At 39.4% G+C, this 12,116-nt stretch overlaps 1 protein-coding gene across 1 annotated transcript; it reads left to right on the top strand.

Moving 5' to 3' along the window:
- The first annotated feature begins 247 nt into the window (after positions 1 to 247).
- LOC146731479 (uncharacterized) lies at positions 248 to 12,116 on the top strand. Its single transcript, XM_085493498.1, has 2 exons — positions 248 to 518; positions 11,599 to 12,116. The coding sequence occupies exons 1-2, from the start codon at positions 295 to 297 to the stop codon at positions 11,780 to 11,782; spliced, it is 408 nt and encodes a 135-aa protein (XP_085349624.1). The 5' UTR covers positions 248 to 294; the 3' UTR covers positions 11,783 to 12,116.

Here is a 12,116-nt window from a genome sequence, read left to right as displayed (position 1 = left end):
CCTGCCCAATATCACATCACTGATTATCAGACCAGTTCACTGACATTAACACACGCCCAATATCACATCACTGATTATCAGACCAGTTCACTGACATTAACACATGCCCATTATCACATCACTGATTATCAAACCAGTTCACTGACATTAACACCTGCCCAATATCACATCACTGATTATCAGACCAGTTCACTGACATTAACACACGCCCAATATCACATCACATCAGTTGTGCGTTACATTTCTGTGCATGGATGCCACTGGGTGCAGGCTCCAGCTTTGGCTGTCCTCGCAATGAACTGTGAGTGTCTACAATATGTTGACTTGACAAGCTGCTGGGAACTTGATGATGAAACTATCTTGGTATTAATAATATCTCATCCTGGACTGAAATATCTTTCTTTAGCAAAAATATATGGCATAACAAATGTTGTAATCGACATGCTGGCAAGAACTTGTTCTGCTTTTGAACATCTTAATATTCAGGGTTGTTGGAGGATTACAAATTCAGTCATACGGTAAGTTTTATTTTAAGCTTTATTCACAAATAGAGGCACTGTGCTTTATTATTCCCCATTCAGGTGCAGCCTGGAAAAGGGACTACTAATTCGGGTTTTTAATTTACCGTCTTCAAAATTGTTTCAGAAATTCTGCAGCAGATATCAATGAAAGCAGGTTGATGAACAATAATCTTTTGACCATGCAACAATTTTTTTTCCAGATCTGAAAATCCTAAGTGGATATTTTTCATGATTTTCATCAAAAATTACCTCTCCCAGCAACATTGACAGAACAACTGCGCATACTCAGAATAAATTAATTACTGCAAAATACTTTATTTTCGCTGAAGGAATGATTTAGTTAAAATAGAATCCAGAGAGTATACCTTTTTAGTTCCCGTTCGGACGCAGTCCGAAAACGGGGACTTATGTTTTGACCTCCGTGTGTGCGTGCGTCCGGACCTGTATCTTAGAAATGCCTTGACCAATCACAATCAAACTTTACACATACACCATACATGATATTATACATATGCACATCAATTTGTTTCACGATCTGATTCAAGATGGCCGAATAACGGCCATTTTTGTGCTAAAATCATCAAAATCAAGCATTTCTCGGCTGTTTACTGATGGGTTTTGTTCAAACTTGGTATATACATTAGACATTATGGGACCTTGATGCAAATAATTTTGTTTTTTAGATAAGATTCAAAATGGCCGACTGGCGGCCATTTTGTATTAATGAATGTGGTTCTCGTGCCATATCTCTGACTTGGTTTCACTGATTATGTTCAAATTTTAAATATTCATTATACATCATGTCATAGATAGACAGATATATTGGTTTGACGATCCTATTTAAAATGACCAAATGGTGGCCTTTTTTGTGCTAAACAATCATCAAATATCAAGCATTTCTGGCATTTATGGATGGATTTCGTTCAAACTTGGTACATATATCAGACATTACAGGTTCCTGATGCACATCATTTATTTTTCAGATCGGATTCAAAATGGCTGTCTGGCGGCCATTTTGTTTTAATGATTGGGCTTCTAGAGCCATATCTCTTGAATGCTTTGACTGATTATATTCAAATTTTATATATTCGTTATACATCATGTTATATATATACATGTATTCAAAATGGCTGATTTTGAATGCTGTTCCAGAGCAATTTCTCTCAATATGGACAAGTACTTGTTTGACGATCAGATACAAATTTCAATCATTTTAATGTTAAAAAAATCATATTCCTGACATGGTTATATTCCTGCTATATTACTATAAACAAAACTATATATTTTAAATTTGATAACTAACGGGGACTGTGCCATGCATGGCTTGTTTCCTATATTTTACTTTCAACTCGTCTTAAATCAATCAAAATAAATTCCATACAAAACACCCAAAAAGTCTTTTCAGTGAATATAAATTCCAGCTAAAATAAAGTATTTTGCCTTAGATTAGATCTGTAAGTTATTATATTACTGTTTATATTTTGTTCGGCTCAGTGGTTTCCTTCACTAGTTAGTAGAAGAAGTAGTAGCCATATTTGATTGCAGGAACTTCAAGAAGGCAGCATAACAGACGTGTTTGCAAAGGTAGGTTCTCCATTTTCAGTGAAATTGAATGTATTGGGGGTGAGATTGGTGTACATCCCGTGACATACCGATGTGTAATAATAATAATAATAATCTTTATTGATAAATGTAACCTTAATTCAGATATTGTTCGTGATACAATAAAGTTAAATGTTGAACATTAGAGAACAAAAACACAAAACAAAGCAAAAACATTTTTTTTTATTAGATTTAATGTAGTTTTCTCTCATTAAGAAGCCTTGGTATACAAATTTGGCTAAATTAATTAACATGTTTTTGTCTTTTGTTTTAAGTATATTTACTAGTTTTTCTTGCTTGTTTTGATTGGTCGGTGTTGCAAAACATTTGTTTAGGCTGTCTTGTCTTAATGCATCATAGTGTGATCACGTTAGGAGGAAATGTTTTTCATCCTCAATCTCTCCATTCTGGCAAATTTGACATTTTCTATCTTGTAAGGCGTGGTTTGTGTATCTGCCTTTCTCAATTTGTGGAGTATGTGCACTTATCCTTAATTTTGTCAATGCTGACCTATGGAATGGATTTTTGACTATTTCAAGATAACTTTCTCTTTAATGCATCTGTAAGTGCGTAGTTTGTTTCTATGGTTGCCTCCCTTTTTGTCATCGAATAGAAAGTTATCACAGTGACTTTGAAATGTCTGTTTTATGTTCTCCTTGACTGTGGTAATAAGTTTGTTAATAGTTTTAGGAGTGTGGTTTTTCCAGATGTCATCCTTGTTTACCAAATTTAAAGTTTGTTTGATGCTTGACACCCAGTTTGGTGTGCCAGCTTTGTCTAGAGTGATACCTAGTCTATATGCCTCATTTAGAAGAGTGTATTCTGGCTTCTGTGATATTTTTATCCAATATTTTACCATCTGAATTGTACTAGTAACAGTGAGAGGGTAGCGACCCAACTCCATCAGGCATGCTATGTTAGATGATTTGCAATTTACTTTTAAGAGAAATTTAATGTGTATTTTTTCTGCTGGGTTATTGTTGTTGAAAATATTTTGTTTTGATTTAATATTGTTGCTTGACCAGATCTCAGTGCAGTACAGTAAAACTGGTTTTATAATAGTCACACAAACAGTTACCCTGTCTGTATGTGTGCCTGTCCATTCCACTGATATCTCAAGAACCGTATGTTGGTTTTTAATGAAACTTGGTGTATACAATGTAGATGCTCTGGGCTAATGTGCATATTTGATTAGGTTTTGGTTGAAAATTTTCAGCTGTTCCTTTACTGTTCCACTGATATCTAAAGAGCCATTCATTAGTTTTGATAAAACTTGGTACATAGATGCTCTGGACTAATGTACAGATGTGATTAGTTTTGGGTAAAAATCCATGCATATAATTAACCTTATTTGCATAATGATTAGTCAATTTTTGTCTTTTCCACTGATATCTTAAGTACTAATCATCACATTTCAATGAAACTTACATAGATACATAGGACGATAAACATATGTGAAATATTAATTACCTAATGTTCAGCTTTTGATATTTCAAGCACTATTACCGGTACTTCATTACTTTTCAATGAAACTTGGTACATAGATGCTCTAGAACAATCCAAAGACCTGATTAATTTTAAGTAAAATTGTGTGCATATTAAACAACTATAATTAGTTAATTTTTGGCTTTTACACTGACTAATTATCTAATTATCCCATTTCAATGAATCTTGGTAAATAGATTTTCTAGGACAATGCACAGACCTGATTAGTTTTAGGTTAAAATTAGTGCATATTAATTATCTAATTTGCATAATTAGCCAATTTTCATCTTTTACACTGATATCACATGTACTAATTATTCCATTTCAATGAAACTTGGTACATTGATGCTCCAGAACAATGCACAGACCCACTCAGTTTTGAATTATAATCAGATCATATTAATTACCTAATTTGCACAATAAATCATAATATTTGGTTATAATCAAATTTCAATGAAACTTCGTACATAGATGGTCTGTGACAGTACTTATCTTAACAATGAATCTTGGTACGTATGTACACTAACACAATGTGATGATCTAATTAGTTTTAGATTTGTATACATCTATAATAATTACCTAATTTGCATAATAATTTACTTTTCGCTTTCCACTAATTTAGGTAGGATTAATCATCACATTATAATGAAACTTTGTACATGTGCACCCTGAGACAATATGCAACCTAAATCTATGCATAATAATTGCTTAATTTGTATAATAATTAATTTGGTTCATTGAGGTAATCCACAGACATGATTAGTTTAATGTTGATAAACATGCATATTGATTATCTATTATTAGTCCATCTAAAAAAATCAGATTTAAATTGAATTCATCGCAGAGGTGCTCTAGAATAAATTAGACTAAAAACCATGAATGAAAAATCAAATGTATTTTCTGTATGTATAATAAATTTTGATAATGTGAATCACATTTTTTTCATGTTATGCATCTCAAATAGACAAAAATTAGTTGCCAAGCTTCTCGTTTGAAAAGCAAATCTTAAATTTTGAATTAATTTTAATGTGTCTCCAATACTCACAGCACACGGGAGTTCTTTCTAAGCTTTCTTTGATTAGATATGTTTTGACAGGGATATAAATGTCACTGTGTAAAAGTTGTTTTATTTTAAAATATGCTTTCAAAGCCCTACATTGTATTTGCTAAATCATCTTGTGCTGTATGGAGCTTGCCTGAACTACTTAATTTGACTCCCAGGTAAGAATAATTAGAAACTGTTTCATGTTCAACATTATTAATATGAAATTTATGCTTGGTGAGTTTTTCCTGTTATATTGAATATAATAACTTTGGTTATATTGATATGTTGATGATATGTTGCCATTTTTCACAATAAATACCTAAAGTTTAAAGCATTTTGAAGACCTGTGTTTGATTTAGATAACAGAAGTAGATCATCTGGCAGGGAAGATTACTATTTAGTAAAGAAGGAGAATCAGTGTTTGAATTTTCTAAATATTCTTCAATATCGTTGACATATATTAAATAGTAATGGACTTGTTGGACGCCTCTTTGGAATGGGAATGCTTCTGTTAAGCCATTTTTTAATTTTAATTTTATACAACTCGATGAGCTACTAGTAGTGCAGATTGATTGGATGATTTTGTGAAATTTTCCTGAAATACAATTTTTTAAGAGTTTGTACAAAAGACCTTGACGCCAAATTGAATCAAATGCCGTTTCGAAATCTATGAAGCAGGCGTAAATGTATTTATTTTGACTAGTGTGTTTTAATACAAATATATGATCGCTTGTACTAAACTATTAGGGTTGTCCAAACCCGTTTCTGTACCTAATCATACCTACCAGAAAGTCCATGAAAATAATAAATTCCATTTATTACTCGTTAGGCTTAACTACAGATTAACTACAGGCTTCTCCTAAGGGGTCACTATCAGGATGCTCGTGAGGCCTGATCCAATCATTCTCACAAACGTTTCCGCTGCACCAACGGGCTGCCGAAAGCTTGTGGTGAGGTGGGCGTTTTTCTACAGACTTTCTGGTAGGTATGATTAAGTAAACAAACAGGTTTTTACAACCCTAATAGTTTACTACATCACCTACCAGAAAGACCGTGGAAATAATAAATTCCATTTATTACTAGTGAGGGAGGTAGGGAAGCTCCGACAGCTGAAATGTATATTTTTCAACACAAAAAAAAAAAGGTCAAAAAACTGAGAGAAATCAAAACTACTCACTAACAAAGAGTCTTGGCCCAGGATAAAACCACTTAGGCGACTTTCAGGGACTGAGTGCCTCGAAAGTAGACCCCCCAATATGGGGAGGCTTACTAATGCCGGTCGACTGAACAATGAAATAGGGTCCCAACAATTTTAATGCATCAAAGCAGTGTATTGCTGGGGTTTGATAGCGCCAAACAAAACCGGCAGCGTCAAGCAAAGGAGGCAATCTGATTAAAATCTGATGTAGTGTACAGGCTTTAATTATTTTGGCTATAAACTTATTTTAATTTTATTTTTTATTACTTTTGTTATTAATGCCTTTTTATTTTATTACTTTACTTTGATTTTGAGATTTTTTTTTAATTTCGCCCTACATACATCTGATCCGACGCCTATGTAAGTCCCGTTCAAATCTCGCGTAAGTAACAGCCAATCACAGCCCTCTTTTATACAGGCTGTCGGTTGCTTACTTTTCAGTGTAGCGATACTCTACGTGCAATCTTTCTGTACATTATATTTTGCTCACTTGAATAAACCATTAATAGAAAATTGCTAGTATATTTTTTTTTACAAAAGAAATTCCACAGCATTTTACAATTTTTTTCATTACATTGAATATTTTGTTTCACTTCTAACAAATATGTACACTTCCTGATAAATCTTCGCCAGCCAAAGTTCGTTTATACAGTCATCACTTCAATTTAACATCAAACACTGAGCATAATTATCTAGAATGGAAGCAAACAAATAAGTAAATCGTAATGATTAGAACACTGTAAACAATTGTATAACGGTCACCAGCCCACGGCATCGACGCAGAAAACTGGAGCAAACAAATATTTCCTGATCAATTGCGATGTGTTCCAAATAAAAAATATTTTATTCCAGTCCAAATCAGCTCAATCACTTTAATAAAGAGTTATTGTATAATGTACAGAATGTTGATACATTTTGATGAATGTTTACAGCTACGGCTTCAATACTGTAGACGATTTTGGCCCAATCGTCAACAAAACATCACCTGTCTCCAGGGTAAGCGACTGACGCTCAAGCCAAAAGAAAAAACTGTTTACATAGTGACATACTTCGTGTTCGCCTTATCCATAGGCTCCAGGGGGGGTCGTAACGCCATTAGACCAACAACAAGTACCAGTCAGGAGGATTAGCTTCCGTAACACCAATCAATGTACGGTCTCCATCTGGATTCATACAAATGTCTGGTGCCGTCCGACTGTGCCAAAGCGAGGAACTTGGACAACTTTGCAGAAAAGCCTAGTGCTTGGTTTATTGACAGCCTCCACGCGTGAATATGGAATAGAGCGGGCTCATCGGTAGAGTGCCGTCCGGCTGGGACAACAGATCCGGGAGATTCGGCGACTCAACTGGAAGTTCCAGCAACATTGGGAGCCAGACCTTCACAGGTCAATTGGGCGCCACCCAAGTCAGAAGACAGGTGGGCTTGAGTCACAACTTCTCCAACACTTGGCTCCCACTTGGAAGGGTAGAACAGCGTAAGCATAGATGGATAGAGCGTCCATGGCGAAAGCGCTCGTCTCTGAGAGGAGTGACACGTACGCCGGGAGCTTGGCATTCCAGTGATTGGCAAACAGAACTATCTGGGGCCCATCCCAGAGACAAAACTGCAGGTCCGCCACCCATTAGGGAGGGGGGTGGTCTGCCACTCGGTGTTCTGGAACTGGATACGTCTCGAGAGGGCGTCTACAGCACTGTTGCGTATCCCTGGGAGGTGGTAAGCCGATAGCTCAACCGGGTTATCCAGGCACCAAAGGAGAATCTCCTCCGCTAGCTTTGACAACATGGGGGAACGTGTCCCTCCTTTCCTTGACACTACTAAGGTGTTGTCTGTCCAAAGCAGGACTCTGTGATGGTGTGCGACTCCCTGAAAAATTTCAGACAGTAGGACGGTCTGCAACTCCAACCAATAGATGTGGCGGCCTAAATATGCGGACAGCCCCATCCCTGGGGCGACGCATCTGTAATGAGAGTCAGCGAGGGAGTCGTCGGATCTAGGAGAGTTCCTGTTTCCAAGTACCATGTGTCGTTCCGCCAAAGGAGGGCAGTCATTGCTTGGTCCGATGATCGAACCCCTGAACGTCAGGTTTCGCATGTGGATCCTGTAAGCACCTCTGAATTGGATGAGACCGGAGAGGCAGACGACGAACTGAAGTCATCAGTTCGTGTATCGACACCAATCCCGACGACAGGAGTTGGCTGGTGAACTCTACAAGAGAGTTGCATCGCTCCTGCGAGGGTGAACAAGCCCTTGATCCATGTCGAACTGCATACCCAGAAAAACCAGGCTGTAGGATAGTATTGGGTTGGACTTGGCAATATTTATTGAAAAGGCCAACTCATGGAGGAGAATCTGCGTCAAAAGCACGTGCTCCACTAAAGCCTCCCTGTCTCAGTTGTGTAATAACCAGTCGTCAAGATGTGGGTTCGGATAGGCAGACGACCAGTGTAGCAGCTGGGTCACCTGTCTTAGCACACTGGTGAAGACATACGGTGCCGTGCACAGACCGAAAATAAAGGCGGTAAACTTTGCCCTCAGATGGGAATCTGAGATACCGGCTGCATGAGTGGTGAATCATAATGTGGAGGTAAGCGTCGCTCATATCCAGCGATGCCCGCTGGTGTTTCTATCCGGAAGCGCTTAAGTTCCACAAACCCGTTCAGGCGACTGAAGTCTAGAACTGGACGCCACCCCCCCCCCAACTCTTGGGAACAAGGAAGATGTGGGAAAGAACCCTGGCAATAAATACGGGGCTTGCTACTTCCTGTCGGATCGTCCCCGCCTTGACCTCATCCCTCGACAAAAGACCTGAGGGAGGGTGAGGACTCAGAGGAGGAGGAGACTGAAGAGGAATCTGATACCCTGCGCCAAGCTGGTATGTGCTACATAAGGCACGATCCCATTGGAAGGAGCGGACGGGGATTCGGAGCTAGTGCTACCCGAACTCCAGCCTCCAGTATGTTAGGACGAAGAGGGGGAGACTGAGCCCGAGGACTCTGGGGAGGGAGACCCGGAGTCGTACCACCATCCATGTCCAGGCAGCCGGCGAACCTTCAAAGAGACTTCGCGGCCCCCTGGTCCCCAGAAGTGTCAGAACACCCACCACCAACACCACAACGTTTCTTGGGCTTTCTCTGACGCTTCCCGCTACTAGTCTTTTTCTGCCCCTTCGAAGGAGACTATGAGCGCTTTGATCCTCGCTGGTTGTGGCTCAGAGCGGAGGACTTACTGCCTGGGCTGCCTTGTAGTTTTAGTTAGAACCATTGACAAGAAGGACTAGCTACATTGGCCAACAGGGACAATTGCTTAAATTGGATACGCTGATCCTCAGCAACCGCCAAACCATTCACCGCATCCACTAACCGTCCACTAAATAGCCGGTCACGGATTAGGATAGGCGCACAGACCCAGAACTGCCTCACGCTCAGTCGAAACCGCTCCTGTCAAGAGGGCAGTATGGACTTACAAGATATCACACATAGCGACTCTCTGCGTCGCCAGGGACTGGCCCATCTGCCCGAGGATCGAGGTTTGCTGTTGAGCTGACGCTCTAACACTAAAGCAGCCCATTCTATAAACTTGATGGGTCTAAGTTCCGCCCGTAAAGCCCTATGCACTAGTAGGCATTGGTGCCGGTCAAATGACCACGCAACGTGGCCTTCTCGATCTGCACTACCCGCCATAACAAAAGTATGGGTACCGGGATAAGGACAGGGAACCTATGGAGAGACTGTGGTACCACGTGAGTGTCCAACACCGGAACCTATCATCGGTTCATATAGCCCCAATGGGATATCGATTCACCCAACGGAAGGCATTGGACGTGACCGCTCCAAAACCAGGTTTAAGCTGTTTGTCCTTTTCTCCCGAAGGGTACCAATCACCCCTCCATCACCCTCTGAGCCTCCTCCATAGCCTGGGTCACACGAGGCACTCAGGGGAGTTGGCCAACGGGCGTACAAGTCTCGCGGCCATCACTGCCTGGTTCACAAGCTGCAACCTTAACTGCATATTAGTAAGGGACAGCTGGGCTCCGGTTGGTTGGGTATCCTGTGACTGCCCCGACAAAGATGAGACGAGAAACGACAAAGCGCTCACCCCCCCTCCTGTTGGAGAAATGGTAGCTGCACCCCATAAGAGGGTTGCATACCGCCCTGTACAGGAGTACCAACACTGGAGTCCCCTCGCAGAGTCATAAGTGGGGGCACTCTGCACGGCTTGGAAAGACGCAGGAAACAATGCCTGGTTAGCCCGAGCCTGGGGGGGGGGGGGTATGGAAGAGGACGCGTAAGGCGATCCGTTCCAGGGATAGAGCCCCCTTTATTAAAAAAGTGGATGCTCCCTTTCCCACTGATGTGAGTTGTCCCCCCACTGACCCTCTAAAGGAGAGATCACTAGGAGAATGGGACACACTTGACCCTAGCCCTGGTGGTGGAGGTACAGGCAGTATCTCAGCTTGTGCTTGTATCCTGACACAACCGAGCGTGAAAGGCAATAAGCGGGACCCAAACAGGCATTGTTTAAGGCAGAATGAGCATGTCTTGCGTCCCAACTGTTGTGTCGGGACATACTTTGTATTTTTTACGACTTAGGTGTACTGCAGTTTGAAAAAATTACGAAAAATGAGATAGTGAAAGAAACAATATTTATTTACTCACTGTTTACAATAGCCAGAACGCTGTATGTGTCTTCACTTTCAGGTTAGTTCTTCCGCCGATTTCTCGCAACCAGCAACGCAAATTTTTATTTGGGATTTCGAGAAACATAACATGAATCGTTGTGGCATTCATAACACAACACCTCTCCATGTTTCAACTTTTAAGTGGTCAGTTAACAAGGTCTTTCATAGTAGCATTTCTATGGGATTGACGTACTAGCATGAATGGGTTCAGTTATCAATGTTCACTGCTGACATCATCTGACTGGCCCTCTAGAGGCGAAATGACGCCAAGCAAAGCGGGCGTTTGTCTGCTTCACAGCCCGTTTTATACCCGATATTTAGGGCATTTCGCAGCACATACAAGTTGTTTTTATCAACAGAATTCATTCATAGATCTCAAATTTCATGTACAGAGTGTCAAAAGCCACACCTTTGCTCCCCTTTAAATAATCTCCACAAATTTCTATGTTTATTTTCCATGTTTCTGTAATTATACAAAAAATGAGAACAGAGATAATTATCAGCTTTGTAGTGAATATTAAATGACTTCAATTACTTTAATAGTTGTGTGAGCATATCAACTTTTTAAATAAATCTATCCACAAAAAATACGAAGCATCCGCAAAAAAAGAACACTGTCAACGCTGCTATTTGACAAATCTGGGAATAATGAGAAATATTACTTTAAATTTGCTTATCATGCATTTATAAATTTCGTAGATGAAAGTAGGAAAAATTTAAAATGCCGTAACTCGTCCACAAATTGACTGATTTGAACAGAAACGATGACGATCTGGCTAGAAAGGCTAAATCTGCATCTGTGTGTTCGACACAAGAATGACATTACGAAAACATACAAAGCAGGTAATAAACTACCAGCAAAGTCTGCTGTGGCAAGCATAGCACCAGTGTAATCCAGAATTCACACCTACATAATAGGCATAGTGGTCAGAGATACAACCTGATGTTTGAAGTGAAGTAGATGAGAATGTTTGAGAAGTGAGTTTCAGACATTTAACCATTTCATCACCTTAGCAAATGTCCTCACCCCAATTTTCTGTACCAATATTTATATTTTTGTTATTTCAGATTACTAGGCGATTGTTGCCCCAAATTACGTAAACTAGAAGTTTCAGATTGCCGTGATATAAATGAAGCCAGCTTAGCTCGATTACGAGTGAAGGGAATTGATATTGATGTGAGAGCGCCTCCTGGAGGTAGAGAACCACACCCAGCTGTCTTGCCATATCCAGCATTGTTCCATCAGATATAAAAAACATGGGCTGATAACTTCACAATAGCAGTGCTAACAAATTTGTACATTTGTCAAAATATATGTGGCTATCAATAAAGTTTACAATCAAGTCTTTTAATGGATTTTTTTGTTTTTTTATGTTGACAATAAGAATAATCTTTATTGCATCATTTATCATATCCTTATTTTGATTTGGAAATTACAACAAAAACAAAAAATTGAGGAAGTAGCAAAATAGAAAAGGATTTAAAAAAAAGAGAAATAGCTGGTATTTTTTTGTAATGCTTGGCACTGAAACAATTAGATGTAGCTTGCTAGTTTTGTTATTTTTTGGCTGTTATTGCTTGTTGTA

The sequence above is a fragment of the Saccoglossus kowalevskii genome, chromosome 19 (genome assembly GCF_978046115.1).
Source record: "Saccoglossus kowalevskii chromosome 19, keSacKowa6.1, whole genome shotgun sequence".
In the NCBI taxonomy this organism is placed as follows: domain Eukaryota; kingdom Metazoa; phylum Hemichordata; class Enteropneusta; family Harrimaniidae; genus Saccoglossus; species Saccoglossus kowalevskii.
This window is presented reverse-complemented; position numbering and strand designations above follow the sequence as displayed.

Coding starts and splice junctions, on each gene's coding strand:
- LOC146731479 (XM_085493498.1), top strand. CDS start 295: ATGAACTGTGAGTGTCTACAATATGTTGACTTGACAAGCTGCTGGGAA. Junction 519..11,598: donor ATTACAAATTCAGTCATACG/GTAAGTTTTATT, acceptor TTGTTATTTCAG/ATTACTAGGCGATTGTTGCC.